This window comes from Neovison vison, chromosome 12 (assembly GCF_020171115.1).
Source record: "Neovison vison isolate M4711 chromosome 12, ASM_NN_V1, whole genome shotgun sequence".
Lineage (NCBI taxonomy): Eukaryota > Metazoa > Chordata > Mammalia > Carnivora > Mustelidae > Neogale > Neogale vison.
Window position 1 is genome coordinate 81,714,523 of NC_058102.1, and position 20,060 is coordinate 81,734,582.

At 40.8% G+C, this 20,060-nt stretch overlaps 1 protein-coding gene across 1 annotated transcript in view; it reads right to left on the bottom strand.

The window, feature by feature from the left end:
* Positions 1-12,911, bottom strand: part of DBX2 (developing brain homeobox 2) — a 32,797-nt gene extending 19,886 nt beyond the window's left edge. Inside the window, exon 1 of the mRNA XM_044226921.1 lies at positions 12,494-12,911. Within this exon, the coding sequence (XP_044082856.1) occupies positions 12,494-12,911 (418 nt within the window). The remainder of the gene's footprint in view (positions 1-12,493) is intronic.
* Positions 12,912-20,060: the final 7,149 nt, after the last annotated feature.

Here is a 20,060-nt window from a genome sequence, read left to right on the forward strand (position 1 = left end):
AAAACTGGGTGTGGTGAAAAAATAATGAATACTGTTTTTCTGAAAATAAATAAATTGGGAGAAAAAAAATGAATGGTTCATTTGAGACATGTGATCAATTAAATTCATTTGTGATAAATGAAGCTTTGAAATATATGATCTTAGTGTTAAGTTTAACCATAAAATGTTTGCACTGAATAGTTTATTACTATATTTTACCTTATCTTAATGGAGGAAAGCTGTAATCAAAATGACATGTTATCTACCGTAATAAACTCTTGTGTCTACAGAACTACACGTTACATGACCAGGCTTCAGGTTCCATTGTGTAGAATTTCTTCACCATTTTAAATCAACTCTTTGACATACATATATTTACACAGATTAGTTCACTCCTGATTCCCATACATAAATACACCTTGTTTAAACTGGCTTATGTGAAAATTGCTGTGAAATTCCAATTAAGTGCTCCATTTTTTTTTTAACATGTGCCTACAAATTGACATAAGTCAAATGTTAATCCAGCTGACCATGTGATTGCAAGGGTGTCGAATGGTATGAGGAAATAAGATTTAAACAATGAAATGCAAAAAACAATAATAATAAAATAAACAAAGAAATGCATTTAGAAATATATATTACACTTTAAAATTTTTATAAACCTCATGCTTTTTAAAGCAATGAACAAAGAAACTTATTTGTGATAAAAACAAAGCACAAGTTAACAGACCTGTTAAAACTTTTGTAAGCCATTAAGAACTACTCTGAAAATGCTCTAAAAAAGGCAGAAAACAAGGCAATTTCATCCTGGATGATATGCATTTCAAAGCCCATCAGTGCAATCTAAATACAGTCATTTTATCACTGATCATATTGGGAACAATTCATCACGAGTTTACTGAATATTTATGACAATAATATTTAAGGAGTGTCTATTATACACCGGGCACTGGACTAGCTATGAATTTAACACACGCTATCTCATTCATTCATTACCATTCAGCCTCAGAACCTCTACCATTCAAGCATGTGTCTGCAATGTGATGAGAACTATTTTCAGCAAATTTTTTAAAAAGGACAAGAGAAACATAAATATGTTAGCATATTTAATCATTAGCCAGGAAAGATAAGGATTTCATGCAAAGACTGCCAATTATTCCTAAGAGCTGGAACCCAGAAAAGGGACTCATCTCCCAAGCTTTCCATAAAAGAAAAACAAATGGCCTTTCGTGTGGGGGTGGAGGGGGGAATGAAACGCACACTGTCAGGTACAATATGATATTAGGTTCTGTCAGCACAACGTTTCAGGATACTCAGAGTTTTGTATTCCACTGACAAAACTAGCTTCCAGTTTCTGTAGGAATCTGCTGCAAGTCACAAACAAATCACTTAAAATTCTTGGAACTGAACTGTCTGAATCCAAATGACGAAAATCACTTACAAGAAAACCTCATGGACTTTTCACTTCTTTTTTTTTATTTATTTATTTGACAGAGAGAGATCACAAGCAGTCAGAGAGGCAGGCAGAGAGAGAGAGGAGGAAGCAGGCTCCCTGCTGAGCAGAGAGCCCGACGCGGGACTCGATCCCAGGATCCCGAGATCATGACCTGAGCCAAAGGCAGCGGCTTAACCCACTGAGCCACCCAGGCGCCCCGACTTTTCACTTCTTAATCAGATGTTCGGACTTAACTGAAGCCACAGAATCAAAATATCTATTAACTCTTCTGCATATTTAATTAAGGTGGGAACTTAGAGCCAACTTAACGGTGAACTGGCCTGATTTCTTTCCAAACTGAACGAGATGGTTTTGTGATACAAGCATCTCATAGCCAAGAACAATTACAAGCCTAACTACAGAGAAATTATCTCCAAAATTCTGTTGTCTAGAAAGCAAGCAATAATTTTTAAATTGCTTCTCTGTTATTATTTTCACTTTTCTTTTACTGATGGAGAAGAACAATGGGTATTTTAAAAAGGGTGAAACCACATTCTTTTTATTGTCCATGCAAAACTGTGGTACAAACTGACTTGGGTTGATGTTTCAAAGAAAGAATACTAAAGACCACTAATAAAACTTTCAAATAAATTTGGAGTTCACTGCAGTGCTATGCCAGTTGGCAGCACCCTTTAAAGATGAGGAGAAATGAGAAAAGGTTCCAAGATGTCTTAGTAAGGCAACCAAAGGGTCAAAACATACCTCTAGGAAATAACGGGGAATTAAATAATTTTTTTAAAATGGTTTTAAATAACCTTCTTTAAGTGCCTGGTACCTGGGCACCAGAAATAAAGAAATCTAAATTTGTGACCTGAAACGAATACACATTTGGAATAGAGTGGACCCAAAAACAAGACTCCAAAGAATGGCAACCAGATGCCCGGAGTAGTAAGACCTAAGCAATATCTCTTACCTAATGAGGTGTGATTTATTTTATCACACAACCTGAAAGGAATTCATTTATGTGATCCACATGCAAATTTGCTTTCAGTCACAAGGGAAAGCAAGTGAAGTAAATTCATCCTTTATCTTCCTGCTCGTCAGAAAACAACAGAAGTCCACATTTATTTCCTCAATGAGTATTTCAGACACAGAAAAACAAAGGTCTAATGTTCTGGTACAGCTATGAGAAGATAAATCAAGTGGAGTATCTACTTGTTTGATTCTATCCTTTTAATTCTGTGCAAATAATATTTATTGCATCTCTATCGAGTGCCACACAGTGTACTATGTACTGGGATTACAAAGATGAAAAAGAAAGTTTCCTTTTCTACAAGAATTTCTATTTAGTGTTTCTTTACTTACAGATTTATATCTGCAGGTCAGAGAAATGAAATGCAAATTTTTCTGTTCTCCAAAGTCAATTTTGTTCTGTAAAATCTGAAGCATTCCCTGAGAAAGAGAGGCTTGAAAAAATTTGTATGGTGCATTTTCCTAACCATTGGTTCTCAACCCTGAATACACACTAGAATTAACTGGAGTGCTTTTCAAAGATACAGATGCCCAGGTCACACACCAATGGGGTTAAATCACACTGGCTAAGGGTGGGCTCGTTAGCACAGCATTGTTTCAAATGCTGCACAGGTCATTACAATGCATCGCCAGGATGGAAACACTGAAAAGAACACAAAACAATGTCTGACACAGCAGGCACTCTATACATGTTAGCCTTTACTCCTGCCATTATTATGCAATTTGAGATCAACTGGGAGACAACGTATGAAAAGAAGCAGCATGGTCAAGACTTCCACTGAAATAGAGAAGTAAAAAGAAAAGATTATTGTTAAGAAGGCTTTGTCCGGGAAGGCTTTAATCAGGAACAACATCTTAATCCACACCTTGATTTGGAAGGTATCTAGAACTGCAAAGGATGAGAAGAAGGCATTCCAACAAGGAAAGGTGGCAAGAACAAAAGGCAGTGTGTGGGGGGATGTTGAGGAGGAGCACATGGGGCAGGTTAAGAAGACCTGCCCCACTGCAGGCACTAGGCCCAAAGACTGAACTCTAAGGAATGTAGTTGGAGAACCGAAATGTTGCTGATGGAATGAAGGTCTTGGGAGAACAGAGTATTTCTATTTGATTTGACCATCAGATGGGGACAAAGAAGGTTTCCCTGAGTAGCTTGGCAATATGACAAAGCTCTGTTTTGGGGAAATTCTCCTGGCAGTACTGGGTGCGATGTGGTGGAGCAAGGTAAGGCTAGGTGGAAGGGTCCCACTGCAGGAATAAGAATAGGTGATGGCACCCCTTTGTTTGGACACTGCACCAGCATCTTTTCCGGCCTCACTGCACCAGCAGGTGAGCAGATCTTGCTTCCTCTCAAGCGGTGGGGGTCCAGTTCATTGCAATCATCAAATACTTCACTACCTCTGCTACCTCTCCCTTCAAGGCGTCTCCATAGCAGCGCTGACAAATCTGAGGAAAACCATTGCTCTTTTTATTATAAAGTCAACATCCCAGGAGAGAATAGCATAACAGAATAGAATGGGTAGCTCTCCAATTCTAGAAGCCCTAATGAAGGCTCCTTGAGCCCCAAGCTATATCACCCTGTGTGACTAATCCTTGCACTGATCTACTCCAGCAGGAGACAAACCTGGCCAGAGTTTTATCTGATTGTTACCCTGATTTCACCCTGTAGCAGATTTTAAATGGCTATAAATTATTTGGCACTCCTTCCCCTGAGAGGTAAGATCTTGATTTCCCCCTTGCCTTTTATTTGGGATGACCCTGCTGCCTTGTTTCACAGAAGGCTATGGAAGAAATGTCATTCTAGAACTTTAATACCTAGGCCATAAGGATTCTTGCAGCCACTCTTGGGGTTTTTAGAGTGTTTGCTCTTAAAACCCTCCCTTTCATAACCCAAGCGTTATGCTATTAGAAGTTCAAGACACTTGGAAAGTCCAAGTGTGGACTGCTGGAACAGCTTCAGCCATGTGTGAAGCTGTTTTGGACATCCAGCCCAGCTGGGCCTTTAGAAGACCACAGCTCTGGCTGCCATCTAGCTGTAATGAGATTCTAAGAGAGAACTAACCAGCAGAGCCCAGTCAACCCACGGGGCTGTGAGAGAAAATAACGAATTGTTCCTTTAAGCTTCTAAGCTTTGAGATGGCTTTTTACACAGTAATACCCCTTTTTTCCCAACATTTTGCCTGTGGAGAAAATGGTGGGAAGGAGTCTTTCACATCTTTCCCTATATGTTGTCAGGGGGCTTTTGCAGTATGTGTTTGAAAGTCAGATGCTGACTCTAATCTCTGTTCTTATTTTGAAATGAGGAAACAGAGGCTCAAGGAGCTTCTGTGAATTATGATTATATAAGCAATAATATAAAGACCTTAGACATGAATCTAGGCTTTAAAATTATGGAAATGCTGCTAAAATCAGCTCATAAAACTGTATTGTTAAATTTACTCAACTTGCCATTTTTGCTTTGGAGGAACTGTTGGCAAATTTTACTTTAAAAAATACTTTTGGCTTGGGGCGCCTGGGTGGCTCAATGGGTTGGGCCGCTGCCTTCGGCTCAGGTCATGATCTCAGGATCCTGGGATCGAGTCCCGCGTCAGGCTCTCTGCTCAGCAGGGAGCCTGCTTCCTCCTCTCTCTCTCTGCCTACTTGTGATCTCTCTCTGTCAAATAAATAAATAAAATCTTTAAAAAAAAATATTTTAGGCTTTGCAGCCATAGGTCTCTGTTGCAACTATTCAATGTGTGATGCAAAAGCACCTACAGAAAGTACATAAAGAAATAGGACTGATTCTTTTCCTGCTTTAAAAAGTACTGTCTTGGGGCACCTGGGTGGCTCAGTGGGTTAAAGCCTCTGCCTCCCGCTCAGGTCACGATCCCAGGGTCCTGGAATCGAGCCCCGCATCAGGCTCTCTGCTCAGCAGGGAGCCTGCTTCCTCCTCTCTATTGGCCTGCCTTTCTGCCTACTTGTGATTTCTGTCTGTCAAATGAATAAATTAAAAAAAAAAATCTTAAAAAAAATGAAAAGTACTGTCTTTTGGTTTTAGATCCAATGTAACTATAGAATTGGTTCAATACATCTAAACTCAATCCAGCCCTAGGATAGTCTTTTTAAGAAATATGGCACCAATCATAGTTTTTATTCTTTTAAGGTACAAAATCTCTTCAAAGAATAACTTAACACCTTCACATATTTTACTTTTTTTTTTTTTTTTTTTTTTTGAGAGTAGAGAGAGTACACCTGTGCATGTGAGAGTGGGGTGGGACAAACAGAGGGAAAAAGACAGAATCCTAAGCAGGCTCCATCTCATGTTCCTAGGACTGTGACCTGAACCAAAATCAAGAGTGAGACACTTAACCAACTGAGTCAACCAGGCTCCTCCACATATTTTAATTTTAAAAGTTGTCAGAAATTTAACATTCTAAAGAACAAGAAATTTTGAGTCTTCCCAAAAGGACTGGTAAAAATGTATCATATATCGCATATTTTATTTCTGACAGCCACTTTGAATTAATAAAATTAAGGTTGTTATGGCAAGGTGACTAAACGTGAAAGAAGAGTGAAAAACCCAATTCATCATTGGAATATTGATAAACAAGAAGTCAATTAAGTATTCAGTAATATAGAAAAAGATGTGAAGTTTTTTTTTTCTTTCCTTTCCCCAGATGCTTTTGTTCTGAAACAAAAGTCTAAAGCTTCAGAGGCTTTTTGATCTTTGACTTCAGAGAGAATTTTAGTGCCTTCAGTTTACTGTTCACATAGCTCACAAAAATATGCCCCTGAAATATTCCCAACTAATAGCTGGTTGACAAAATGAATAATGCTATTAAAAATAGGATCAGTTATGGTGACTTTATATAAAGTGATGAATCACTCAGCATTGCCAAATCAAGTACTGACTGGAGGCTAAAAAGAATAAAAGGGAGAGATTTCATTAAAAGTGGAAACATTACTGAAAGTAAAATAAAATGTTTTGGAATAAAATATACAAGGGTCTGGTAAGCATATTATACATTAAGGCAAAAATCCAATTTCTTACTAAGAGAGTGTAAAATAGAAAAGCATGATCTAATGAAGTCTTAAATAAGGATTCTAACAAGCATTCCTAGATAAAAATCATACTGTTTCTTTTTCCAATTTGCCTTTTTATTCCTGACAGACTCCAGGTATATTCAAATGAAAACTTATACTTCTTAACTGGCTTAAAAACTGTGTACTTTCACTATTTAAAAAAAACTGTAATTAGGAAAAAAAAAATTTAAAACCTCTGTTAATCCAAGACTAAGTAGAAAAACATTGTATTAAGAGCTACAAATCAAGTTCCCTGAAAGATATAATAAGGGGCACCCAGTGGCTCAGTCGGTTAAGTGTCTGCTTTTGGCTCGGTCATGATCCCAGGGTCGTGGGGTAGAAATCTGCTTTGGGCTCCCTGCTCAGTGGGGATCTTGCTTCTCCCTCTCCTTCTCCCCCTGTCTGTGCCTGTGCTCTCTCTCCTTCTGCCTAATAAATAAAATCTTTAAGAAAAGGAAAGATATGATAAGACAGTATTTTAAAGTTATAAGCCATAACCACAACAGAAATAGGGTGGTGAAAACAGGCTGAGTGAGGTGTAAATGAAATATTTACCAGCCCCCACAAACCTAAAGACACATTTGTTTAAATATGTTAAAGATAAGAACATTTCACCTCTGTAAAAACTTGCATAGCAAAACATCTAAAAGTATTTTATGAATACATCTATTACTTGTGTTGCTTCCCTTACTTTCATGCTGCTTTCATTTCTATTATTCAGCAGCAAACCTAAGCATAAAGTGATTTCTTAACCCACTGAGCCACCCAGGTGCCCGGTCATAAAGTGATTTCTTAAAGCAAAGGGGATTTTTTTCTGGTGGGCACAAGAACAGAAGGAGGAGGCACACTCAAAAAGTGATACAATGGAGTTTAATTCACAGCTTCAGTTCCAATATCTGAAGCCCATTTATGACAAATAAATGTGTATAAAATCACTGTCGACAATCCTTTTAAATCGCCCACAACATATGGCATCCTTTGGCTTCCTGCACATAACTCTGAACTCTCCGAGTCCTATGTTTACTTATGCATAAATGTGTACACAATTTTCTGGGCATTCAAACCATCATGCCTCTTAAATAACCCTCAGATCCTTAAGTCAATAGGAGTTTAGGGGAAAGCTCTAAAATATTCCTACTTGCCTGCTCATTTACTCCTGTTTTATTATTAAACCTCAATAGCTTCAATACCTGTTAACAGATTGAGATTCCTTGTTTTAAAGTGGAGTAGAGAAGGTAGAGAAGCATATGTTAGGGGCTGGGATTGGGATAGGTACTACAGTCAGAGGCAAATTAAATGCACATAAATTGCTACGCCATTGTAACTCCAACTCAGGAATTATTCTGTAAAGAGGGTGGCTTACTGAATCACTACTAGAAGGGAAGGGACTGTCTATAGTCTGTTGGTTCTCTTCACAGCAAAAATCTCTCCATGAATCTGAAGCAGTTCATTAACTTGGGGAACATAGAACAGTTTGTTCAGAGCAGATTCTCATGAACTGTATTAAGTTATTAATATGTTAATATAAATCCAAAGACATGTTAAGAAGATACAAAAAATATGTACATGTAGTAAGAATAGGCAAAGTAAGAATATCTGCAAATTCCATCAAAGGATGGTTGGGGTGATGGTCTGAACAAGGAACCACTGGAATGGGGTCCATCCTTACCCTTCTCTGGATTCTCCATTCTCCACCCAGGTTCAGGGTCAGCATCACCAACATTTAAGATGCTGTGATTTTAATTTGCCAGAACAAATCTAAAGCACAGTGGTAGCAAAAATAAGTGAAAAACTCTGGCTTAATAAATTAGATCACAAAGTCTTTAAGCAGGCATAGACAAAACTAAGTGCAATTAATTTAAGACAGCATTATGGATTAACAGGTAAATAGTAACAGGAATTGGGAGGTGGACAAGAAAACTAGAGTGCACATTAAGTATTAATGGTAAGAAGAAATCCTAACAAGGGGTCAGTAAAATGCCATGGATCTGGTACCTTTCCTATAGTATATAGTAAAACTTTCTTGACAAAATTTAAAAAAGAAAGAAAGAAAGGACTCGCCTATCTAGAAGAAACAATTGCTTTCTAATCCTTTAAGAAGTAGATTTAATAATAAATAGCATTCAGGAAATTATCTTTATGTCAATTTTTTAATGTTTAAAATAACAAATGTCATTAAAAAGCAAGGCCTATCTCCACTTATTTTTTTTTCCTCAAAGATTCCATTTATTTATCTGACAGAGAGAGAGATCACAAGCAGGCAGAGAGGCAGGCAGAGAGAGATGGGGATGCAGGCTCCCCGCTGAACAGAAAGCCCAACGCAGGGCTCCATCCCAGGACCCCGAGATCATGACCAGAGCCAAAGGCAGAAGCTTAACCGACTGCGCCACCCAGGTGCCCCTCCACTTATTTTTGAATAAAACTGGTAACATAACCAAGATAAATTCAAATTTTTCAGCTTTTGACATTTCAAAGTTCTCTTTTTTTTTTTTTTAAAAAGATTTTATTTATTTATTTGACAGAGAGAGATCACAAGTAGGCAGAGAGGCAGGCAGAGAGAGAGAGGGAAGCAGGCTCCCTGCTGAGCAGAGAGCCCGATGCGGGACTCGATCCCAGGACCCTGAGATCATGACCTGAGCCGAAGGCAGCGGCTTAACCCACTGAGCCACCCAGGCGCCCTCAAAGTTCTCTTTTATATACAAAAACATGAATATTTTAATCTAGCACAATAGTCACCAAATAATGACATACATGAACTTTTGAGGAAAGCTGTCTGATGATTCTAATTTACTTGCAAAACCTCCTGGTTTCCCCTAATAAACCGTAACAGATCCAAAGATTCAACCCTGGAGGTAAACTATTTACTACTGTCTATTGCACTAAATGTGCTGGTCTAGAGCCTTGAGGAATGCCCTTTGATTTTTAAGGTTTTTAAACTACTCTATATAAACCACTTGATAACATATAGCTACAGAGTATCTTTTTCCTACTCGGAAATACTTGTCACTTTTTTGGAATGAAGCACTGAGAGCCATCCTCTCATTTATTACCTGTAAATCCCTGTTACTGTCTAACTGTCTATACCTTGTAGATCCTCAGCAAGATGAACAGGGAAGGCCAATTTCTTTCCTTCTGGGCTCAGACATAAAATCACAATTGATTTATTATTGCAAAACATGTAATTGGTTATCACTAGTTTCTGATATTCAATGAAATACTAACATGAGGAATACGAAGATACGGGGCAACTTTTTTCTTTTTCACAAGTCCACAGAAGTTTTCACTGTTACTTCTGACAAAAACAAGATTGGTAAGTGAAGTAAATCACTGTAGGAAAAAAACTGGCCTACTAGGAAGATTAAAGCAGCTAACAGTTATGAAAATACTTGGTAAGCCACAAAGCAGTATGAATGTGGAATATAAGCTCCACAAGGGCAGAGACAGTCATCTGTTTTGTGCACTGACTGTCCCAGTGGCCTAGGACCGAGCCTGACACATGGGAGATAGTTGATAAGCATTTGCTGCATGAATGAAATATGTGGTATAATTAAAAATGGGTAACAAAGATAATGAAACAGAAATTGCATGCAGGGGCAGAAGTCCTTTAGTTATGGTTCTGTAGCTCACCAACACACCAATTCATAGAACTCTGGGCTTTTTTCATTCGACATTTGGGTTGGTACGCCCAACGAGTTAATGTTGAAAAAAAAAAAAAGCGAGTAGTCAATATGCTGAAATGATTAAAGATAACATTTTTGGTCCACTCCAAAGTAAGTGTCTGAAGGATCAGAAACAGTCATTTGCTGACATTTCAGAAAGAAATATAAAGAAATCCTGTTATCTTTCCAAAAATGGTAGTTCTCTCTCCTCTATATTCTCTACAGAACATCAATCATTATGTCATCAGTCAGCTAATTTTCAGGTGATAGTAACCTTGTCAGTACTCATTATAACTTCATAATTCTACAGTAGAAAAGAATTCCCACAACATTCAGTAGGACAAAAATCTGTCACTTAAATAAAACTAGGGCAATGTTCAGAAAACTACATTCTGTGTCAAATTACAAAGATAAATGAATGTAAATGCTGGTTTTAAGCAGCATATTTGTAGGAACAAATAAAGAGCGCTTTAATTTTCTTAAGATACTTCTCTAGATTCAAAAATTAAATGCACTCCTTTTTTTTTTAAATAAACAGTTATTTGTTCAAATAAACCCAGGAGAATATCATACCTTCAATGAGAACTAAGTAAAATATTGGGAAAATATGTGCTTAAACTATATTAGAACACCTAAAAGGGAAATATAAATTCTTGTTCTCTTATTCTAAAAAGCATTTTTGCATTTTGACACTTTAATAAGTGTACAAGAATGATTATATCCTTGAAAATTTTTAAAAATGTAGTTAGGAGTACTTTTACCCAATAATTGCAATATTTCTAATGAAACAGATACACAAAATTCTTTTCCGGTTATTGAAATATCTGTGCTTGATTTGTGTTTGGTTTATTTAAATTTAATCTGTAAAATGCACAAAGGTGAAAATTAAGTAAATTTCAGTGGTTGAGTAGCCAATCATGATCAGGACCAATTTAAAAATCTTTAAAAATAACTTCAATGAACTCAATGCCAAACCACTAAAAGTTATGCAAATCACCAATCTTTTTGAAAATGTTATTTTTCATGACCCAACATTATTTACTAACTCTTGCTTAGGTGATTCGGTTATATACGTTTCTAATTTTCCAAATACTTCACAAATAACAGAGTGGCCCAAATTTCCAAGGAACAAAAACCCTGCCTTTAACTGTATATTGTTCATTTCCCAAGATGAAAAAAGTCTTCCTAGAGTTCAGGTTTTGCAGTATATGAATAAGACCGATGCTCATATAATTATATTTGTTCCATTCTGTTAGTAACCATTTCAAACTGAAAGACCAGGACAGGTTCTAAACATGTTAAATTCTATAAAGCCATTAGCAATAAATTTGATCCGGCAGTTTGCTGGGACAATGGAATCTGCTGAAAAAGCGTCTATTAGTCATTCTGGACAAACCCATCGGGATTAAAAGAATGAGTTAAGATCGTCTAAGGACGCAGCGGAAAAAAAAATTAATCCAATTGGATCTCAGCTTCTGAGTTTCTAAGAGACTTTCCTTTTCTCACTGCCCATTTCGGCTGCCACTCCATTCGCTTTAGCTAATATCTGACTAAGCCGTTCGCATCCTCTTCCCACTTGGATTTTATCCGAAAATGAAAACAAACCAAAACTGCCTTTCTCTGGGTAAGAAAATTCCTATTTATTGGTGAATCTCCTATTCCAGGTGCCAATTCAGTTGTTTCGGCTCACCACAAAGAAAAAGTCGGCCTCGATTTCCTTGCGCTTTAGTAATCCAAAATATTAAGAATGGGGAAAGTCAAAAGTTTGCGCAACTCTGCTTCCAAAGATCTTTGCGAGCGTTCCTGGACATCACCAACAGTTTGAGAAGAAAAAGCCCCCAAAGCGGGCCTCGAGAACTTCTCCTTGCCAAAAACTTCCCGGGGAGCCACTGTCGCGCGGCCTCCAGGACAGCAGACCGCGGGCAGAAAAGCTCAACTTGGGAAGCCCCGTGAAATTGGTCCAGCGAGCCCAGAGATCTTGGGGACTGGAGCTGCCCTTTCCCGCTAACCCAATGAGGTGCGTTCAGGGTTTCTCCGGAAAGGCCTGAAAATCAAGGTAGCCCTACCACTTGTTGAAAGGAGGCCGAGAGGAAAGGGGTGGCATGGGATGGGGGAGGGGAGGTTCGCAGTCAGTGGTGGTACCTTCTTCACCCCCGAAGTGGCATCTCCGCTAAAGCTCGAGAAGCTCTAGAAGGTCCCAGGCCAGAGCGGATTCCTGCGCGCTGGGGCCGGGACTCCCTTGACGCAGGGCGCACCGCGGAGCGCCCGGATCCCGGTCCAGCCGTGCAGGAGGCGCCGGGCGCGGCTGGGGAGGGAAGAGCTAGCTCACCTGGGGCTGAAGGCTGGAAGGTACAGTCTCGGTCCGCCGGGGCCCGTCCCGGCAGCCTGGGGCCGTCCGCCGAGGGGCTGAGCACTTGAAAAGCCCAACGCGTGCCGTACGGCGCGCCGGAGGCGCTGACTTGTTCCGCCGCAGGGCACAGCTTGAGGGGAACGGGGCTGGCCGGCAGGGGCCGGACCTGCGCGCGGGCGGCTGTGGCGGCGGCGGCGACCAGAGCCGACGCGGGGCCGTGGTGCGCGGGTGGCTGCAGCCCGTGCGGCGGGGCGCCCCCAGCCCGCAGCAAGTTCTCGATCAGGAAACTCTTGCCCAGGTTGCCAAAGCCCGGCGCTGTGGGGAAGTTGAGGAGCGCGGAGGACGCTACCACGTCCCAGTACGCGCCGGCGTGGGCTGCCACGGCGCTGGGGAGCATAGTGCGGCCGCGGGCGCGCCCGCTTCTCGCTCCGCGCCCCGCACGGGGCCCGCGCCGCTGCCTCCGGTCGCAGCCTTCCGCAGAACTGGAGCGCGCTGAGCCCGGGAAGAAGGAGAGGGCACCGAGGACACCGGCAGGCTCGGAACGATACTATTTATTTGGGTTGGGCTTTTTTTTTTTTTTTTTCCCAAGGATGGGAGGAGTGAGTGTGGGAGGGGGGAGCTGTGCGTGTCTCTGGCCCGCGGCGTAGGCTCTGGGGGCGCCGGAGGAGTCCCTCCCGCTCCCTATGCAGATCCGGACTTTTCTTTTTTTTCTCTAGAAGGCTGGAAGGTGTGTCTAGCCCATCCATTCATGTCACCCGGCCCACAAAGTGACAGACGCAGCCAACAATAAGGGCGGCCCGGAGAGTCTGAGCTTTGGCAAAGGGAGGGGACGCAGAGCGGGAGGAGCTGGGCGTGGAGGCGACGTGAACCGGGAGCGCTCGCCCGGTCCCCACGGCCGGGGCCTTGGCTCTAGAGCCCACGTAGCTCCCGGGGTGCGAGAGCGCGCGGCCGCGGAGAAGTGCCCCGAGGGCGGGCGACACTCCCTTCTAGAGAGCGCTCGGTGTACCACCTGTTGGTCGACTCCTGGCTCTCCAGTGTTGATGCCACTTCTTCAGGAATGAAGGGGAGTCCAAGGGAAACGAATAGTTGTCACTGGTGTCTTGAAGGGCTGTAGTCATCAGAGAAAGTCGCAAGTGTTACTGAGACATCGGGGTCTTACAGATGAGAAGGTTTAAAAAGTGGGTTGCGTATGAGATGTGCCCTCCCCTCCCCGCCCACCCCCTTTAAGGCAAAGGAAATAAGTTTTTCTTGAAGACCTTTAAAGAAATTTCGTAGTTTCTAGTAACTTTTTAATAAGATTTGACTTAGGAATCACTCCAGAAGAAATGTTCTAATAAATTTTGACCTAGAGAAAGGGATCTTAGTTGGAGTTGGCTAAATGGTTGGATCCAAAACCCAGGAAGGAAAGCACCACCAAGTTTTCCTAACCAAACATGTTTGGATCTTCCTCCACACAAACCAGGATGAGAATTACTTAGGAGTACAGCTGCTCTCTCCTCCCTCCCCCGTAGAAATCTGGGCCGTTTCCAATTTATTAACAGCCTGCTAGAGACTGGACAGGCAAAAGTCTGTGTGTAGTTAAAAGTTCCTTTAACCACAAGGCAATTTAAAGCTCCTCATTTTAGAAACTGTAGCAATGGAATTTTAAAACTGTGACTTCTCTGTCAATTAACAATTCCCATTGCTACTCTCCCGTGCAGATTTAGATGAATTTACTTAAAATAAAAAATTTAAAGGATGTCTGAAAGGTTTGGGGTTGCACATATGGTTTTCCTTTTTATCCTAATAGTTTCAGTTTACTTAAAAGCTGGCCAGGGTTGCCAGGCTAGTGAGATAAATTTCCTTTAAAAATTCACCTCGTTGATTTGTGTTTCATTTACACTAAGTATGTCAAAAGCTTTCTAGAAATCCACTCACTCTACTGCTGCTAAATGGAAGGGATGTTATTTGAGAGGGTGGTGTATGTTACTAATATTCATTCGCTTACAGTTTTAGTCAACAAGTCTTTACTGAGAATTTCATATTTATTGAGCATTTGTGGTGGTCCTGAGAATGTGTAGAAGGTGAAAAGAAAGGTCTGGCCCTTGCTTTGTAGAAGTTCAAAGCTTAGTGAGGGAGAAAAACAAGTGATGTCTGAGAAAGGGACTGGAAGTTGGAAGGAAAAGTGTGAGAAAACCTCCAGAGTAAGGTTCCCCTAAACTGAATCTTAAAAAGTGAACAGTGGTCAGGGATGGGATGTGAAGTTGTAACCTTTGAGGTTAGTAAGGAAAAGAGAGATTATATCATACCTGCCAGTCCTATATCATAGCCACCACTTGTGCAGTGTTTACATTTGGCCAAGTATAAACTAAACAATTTGTACATATTAACTTGTTTAACTTCATAATAATATTAATAATAATATTATAAGGTTGTACTGTTGGCCAGTGTTACTGATGGGGCACAGAAAACTTAAGTTACTTCCTAAAACCACACAACTCCCAGAGTGATGAGGCTAAGATACGATCTAAGCTGGGTGATTCCAAAGCCTTAGAACCTTTAAGATCACCGGTCAGTCTCTTCACAAATCTACTTGTCATGCAAAATGATGTCATCTGGCCAAGCAAGGGAGGCTAAGACACAAGTTATTTGTTGTTCTGTAGTGGAAGGTGGCGATGAAAACTTGAGTCAAGAATAACTGTTAAGTCAGCCAACTTGTCACAGCCAGGTAAGAGGCAACTGGAGAAATCCAGACACAAAGTGATGTGGAATTTAACAAAATTAATGGCAAGGAAATGGAATGGAGGGGATAAATATTACAGTGGATTGAATCTATAGGACTGGAAGACGCAGTTCTCAACTTGGGGGTGAGTCCCTCCCTACTCAAGAGACATTTGGCAGTGTCTGGAGATACTGTTGGTTGCCCCAAATCTACAAGAGGATAGGGTAGTTAGCCACTATCTACCTAGAAGCCAAGGATGTTGCTCAACATCCTACCATGAATAGGACAGCTCCCCCAACAAAGAATTATCTAGCCTAAAATGTCAATAGTGTGGTGGTTGAGAAACCTCTGTTATAGAAGATGAGTAAGAGAATGTAAGATCACTTCAGGTTTTCTGGTCTGATAAGTGTGTAGAAGCCTACTTAATCAGGGTGGGGACTTATAAGATGAGGAGCAGGTTTCACATGGAAGTATGACCAGAAAGATGGAGATGGATGTTCTGGTTGTTTGCGAAAACTTCCAGAGAGAATGGTGGATTGAGAAGAGAAATGAGCCAAGAAACAAATGCTGGGGAATACCAATATTGGGGGGATGGAGAGAAGAAAGAGGAGCCTTGAAGAAGACTGAAAACAAGCAGTCAAGATTTGAAGATGAAACCAGAAGATAGAATGGAGCCATGGAAGTCAAAGGCAAGGAAGTTTCAAAAAGGAGGAATAGAGGACTTTGGTAGAGAACTGCTCTATGCTCAGCAGTGTATTTTCCAAATGGCCAAGCAGCTATAGTGCATTTCCCAGCCTGCCCTGCACACTATGTGTGGCCAGTGCAATAAGAGGAGAAGTGATCTGTTTCCCCTCCAGTTCTGTCCTGTAACAATCTACACAGTCCTTTGCTAGTCAGCTGCCAGATCCAGAGGTCCAGAGGATGAAGAAGTCCTCAGGGCATGGCAGAACCACAAGATGAAAGCAGCCTGTGTTCCCAAATCACCACATGGAAGGCACACAAAAATGAATATTTACATAAGTAGATCATGACATAAACAAAAACAAATATTTACTGGGTAAGGCCATTAAGATTGAGGAGTTGGTTTCCAGAATATTCTCACCTTAATATGCTGACTCAGCAAATGCCTCAGATTTTTAAAAAATTTAATTTGATCCTTAGTGATTTGGGCAAGAATCTTTTTGCCAGGAAGGGGAAGTAGTAGATACCAGTTCATGTATGATTGAAAATGTATGGAAGGTAAAAGAATAGGGAAGTAGAAGTTGAAGAAACACAAGGGGAAGGTAAAGGGAGTTACAGGGCCAAAGAAAGAAAGAAAGGAAGAAAGAAAAGAAATGAAACTTTATACGGTGAGAGAAAAGGGGCTGGAGGTAAAAGTGTGTTTGATAGAGCAAAGAGCAGTGATAAGCCCAGCACAGGCGGTGCGAGCTCTTTCCCTTTTGGTAAGGGAGTGTTCTGGGTCCAAGGCCTGTTCTCATGCAGCCAAGTGAGCATGAAAGACCACATGCAGGAGACTTTCCCAACAGTTATCTTTATCTTCAATTAATGTTAGAGGGTGTTTTAGATAGCACAATAGACATTTTAAGTTACTTTTCACCTGATAAATAAGTGGTATTTAAGATTCAAAGGAAAGCTTTCTCACCTTTACTTGAAAGCCTTTACCCTCCAGAATGGAGCCCCAGGCTTAATTCTTACCCAGTCCTGTGTTCAGTCACTGACTTAGGGAACGGGTTGCCTCACCACCTATAATCTTACCAGTACCCTGGGACCAGAAAACTGTCACATTTCCTCAAGTGGTTCTTTCTGACAGGGTGTGACCTTGAAAGGCCTGAGAGATGGACATCATTGAGCTTACAAACATATTATAGGACTGTTTCTGTATATGTTTGCACATAAATGTTTGAATGTGTTGTGGAATTCAATCTGACATTTGCCTTCACACCTAGCCATGGGCTTATGGAGATGGCTCTAAATCTCTTAATTTGCTTAATTAGCTATTTGAAGCTTCATGTCTTTGTGAAAAAGAACCTAATCATTGAGAAAGCCCAATAAGCTCAGGCCATTTTCATCCGTTAAAGAACCACATTGGTCTATGCTGAGATCTGTTCAAAAAAAAGGAACATCACTGCAAAATCAAATACCTTCAGGGTCGGATGGTTGACACCTATAGGTTAACCACGTATAAAATAATAGAGAGTGAGTTAGTTATTAAAGAGCTGGGGGTAGGAGGCAGGGTGGTCAGAGACTGCCAAGGAAAGCATATGCTTAGACCTATTTGTCACTAGTCTGGAAAAGTAGGCTTGGCCCAGATTGTGCCTTGTATACAATACTCAGGATTTTTTTTTAAGGTTTTATTTATTTGACAGATCACAAGCAGGCAGAGAGGTGAGCAGAGAGAGAGGAGGAAGCAGGTTCCCTGCTGAGCAGAGAGCCCAATGTGGGGCTCGATCCCAGGACCCTGAGACCAAGACCTGAGCTGAAGGCAGAGGCTTTAACCCACTGAGCCACCCAGGCATCCCAGTACTCGGGATTTTGTACTTTGTCCTTAAAGCAATGAGATGGGCACCAGAATAGAAGGAATTGTTACTATATATGGTGATGGGTGTTAACTTAGACTTACTGTGGTAATCATTGTGCTATACATATAAAATCATTATGTTGTGCATCTAAAACTCCAGTATTATATGTCAGTTATATCTCAATTTTAAAAAAACAATGAGATGTTATTTCATATCTGTATTTTAAAGGATCACTCCTATGGTATGGAGACTGTGTTAGGATTTAGGATCTGGAGACTGTGCTGACTGGAGACTAGTCAGGTAATTCAGAGAAGAAATCGTGGGACTTTGTACTGGGTTTGTGGCAGTAACCATGGGGAGAAGTAGGAGAATATGAGATCTATCTAGAAGATATCTGTGAATTTAGAGTCTGAGGAAGTCTTTTCTCTCCTAAGAACCAGTGTGCTTGGTTTTATCCGGACTGTGGGAACTATATAACCCATTGTGTTTCCTAATATGTTTTGAATGCCAAGAAGTTGAACTCATTTTAGAGGGTTTTTTTTTAAGATTTTATTTATTTATTTGACACAGAGAGAGAGATCACAAGTAGGCAGAGAGGTAGCAGGGGAGAGAGGGAAGCAGGCTCCTCACTGAGCAGAGAGCCCCATGTGGGGCTCAGTCCCAGGACCCTGAGACCATGACCTGAGCCAAAGACAGAGCCTTAACCCACTGAGCCACCCAGGTGCCCCTCATTTTAGAGTTTAATTGAAGTAATTCTCTTAGTCTGAAGTTCTCTCATCTCCAGCCTCAGTTCACTTTAGATCTTTTATGTTTATTTGCTGACTCTGTTATTATATATGTATCCCTTTAGTGCCCCTCCTCCAACCCAGTAAGTATTAAGCAAATACAACAAACAAGTAAATCTTTTTTTTTTTTTTTTTAATTTTAAACACACATACTTATAGTAATTCCACTAAGAATTAGAATTCTGTAGTGGAATCTAAACAAGCTTCCCTAATTCCTCCGATATCAGCTGAAATCTCTCTTTGGCCAGGAGAGTCTCTGTGCTTGGCGAGGAGAGAAGTTTCTCATAGCCCAGGTAACATGCACTCTGTTATTGTTGACCTCACTGGCAGCCTCTAAGCACCCACTCCAACAATCAGATATCTTTGAAAAGAAGATGTGGTTATGAGGAATTAGTTCTGTTCTCAACTGAAAGAAAATTCAAGAGTCTCATTGTAGCCTTTTTAGTAACCACTGAAAATCTGGCTGGTGCAGGGTTACTTAGGGAGAAACAAATATTTCCCAGAACTGCTAACTGTAGATTCTCTCCACTAACACCCCCCACATCTCAGAACTTTAGGCAGATTACATCCTAATCCTTAAATTAGAAAAAAAATATGTATTTTTAAAAGTACAGGAACATGTGAAGAGGCACATACAACCACTTCAACAGTTGTTACTCAGTTAAACTCCGCACAGTAACATACTTTCTTAAAGATTTTCCCATTCCCTCCATCCCACTCCATCCGCAAATACTCTTGGGTCTTCAAAATAAATTCTAAAACTCTGGCTCACCTCTAAAAGACATTTATAAATATGTTTTCAGTTTTGATCTGGCAGGACTGATGCGCATATTGTCCTCCTTTTCCTGCACATGTCTTTTCTGGCTGGCTCTCTTGGCTTTTTGTGTATTATTTTGCCATGCCTCGGGCATTGTTCATCTCCGTGCCCTGCATTCTACCTTCAAACCCTATTTTGCAGACTTTCTTCTCTAACTGGGAGACTTCCCAGTTTCTTTCCAGGCTATTCAGTTTCTTTGGCATTCCTCGCTCGTTGATCATTTCTAACCACTTTTCCACTTGTCCTGCTTGGCCCAAAGTGGAATGTGAGGCTACTGAATGATTTTGAGGAAATTACTCTGGGTGCTGCTGAGCAGCAGGTCTTTTCAACTGTTTCTCATTGTCTCAGTGTCCTCACAGCCACAGGTGCCTCTCATTCATATTGAAATCCTACAGTTTTGGGGTTTGCCCTGAGTTACCACTGCTTTGGATAGAAGGGAGGCTGCACATCGCGTTGTAAGTTTTGTCCTGTTCCCCAGGGTTTATACCAGAATCGTCCCTTCAGATGAACGTTAAGTTTTTTGCATTTACTGCCCAAAGTATGAAGTACACACAGAGAAGTTAATTCCCGGTGAAAGTGCCTTAGGGTTGTGAACTCAGGTTCTCTGAACCAAATTGAGGTGTGTCAATCTCCTTGCTTTGAAGTGTCATTTCTCCGGCAAGAATTTGTCTCATATAAAATGTAATAAGCATTTTAGGCAAATAAAAATTAAGCCCTAGAGTAT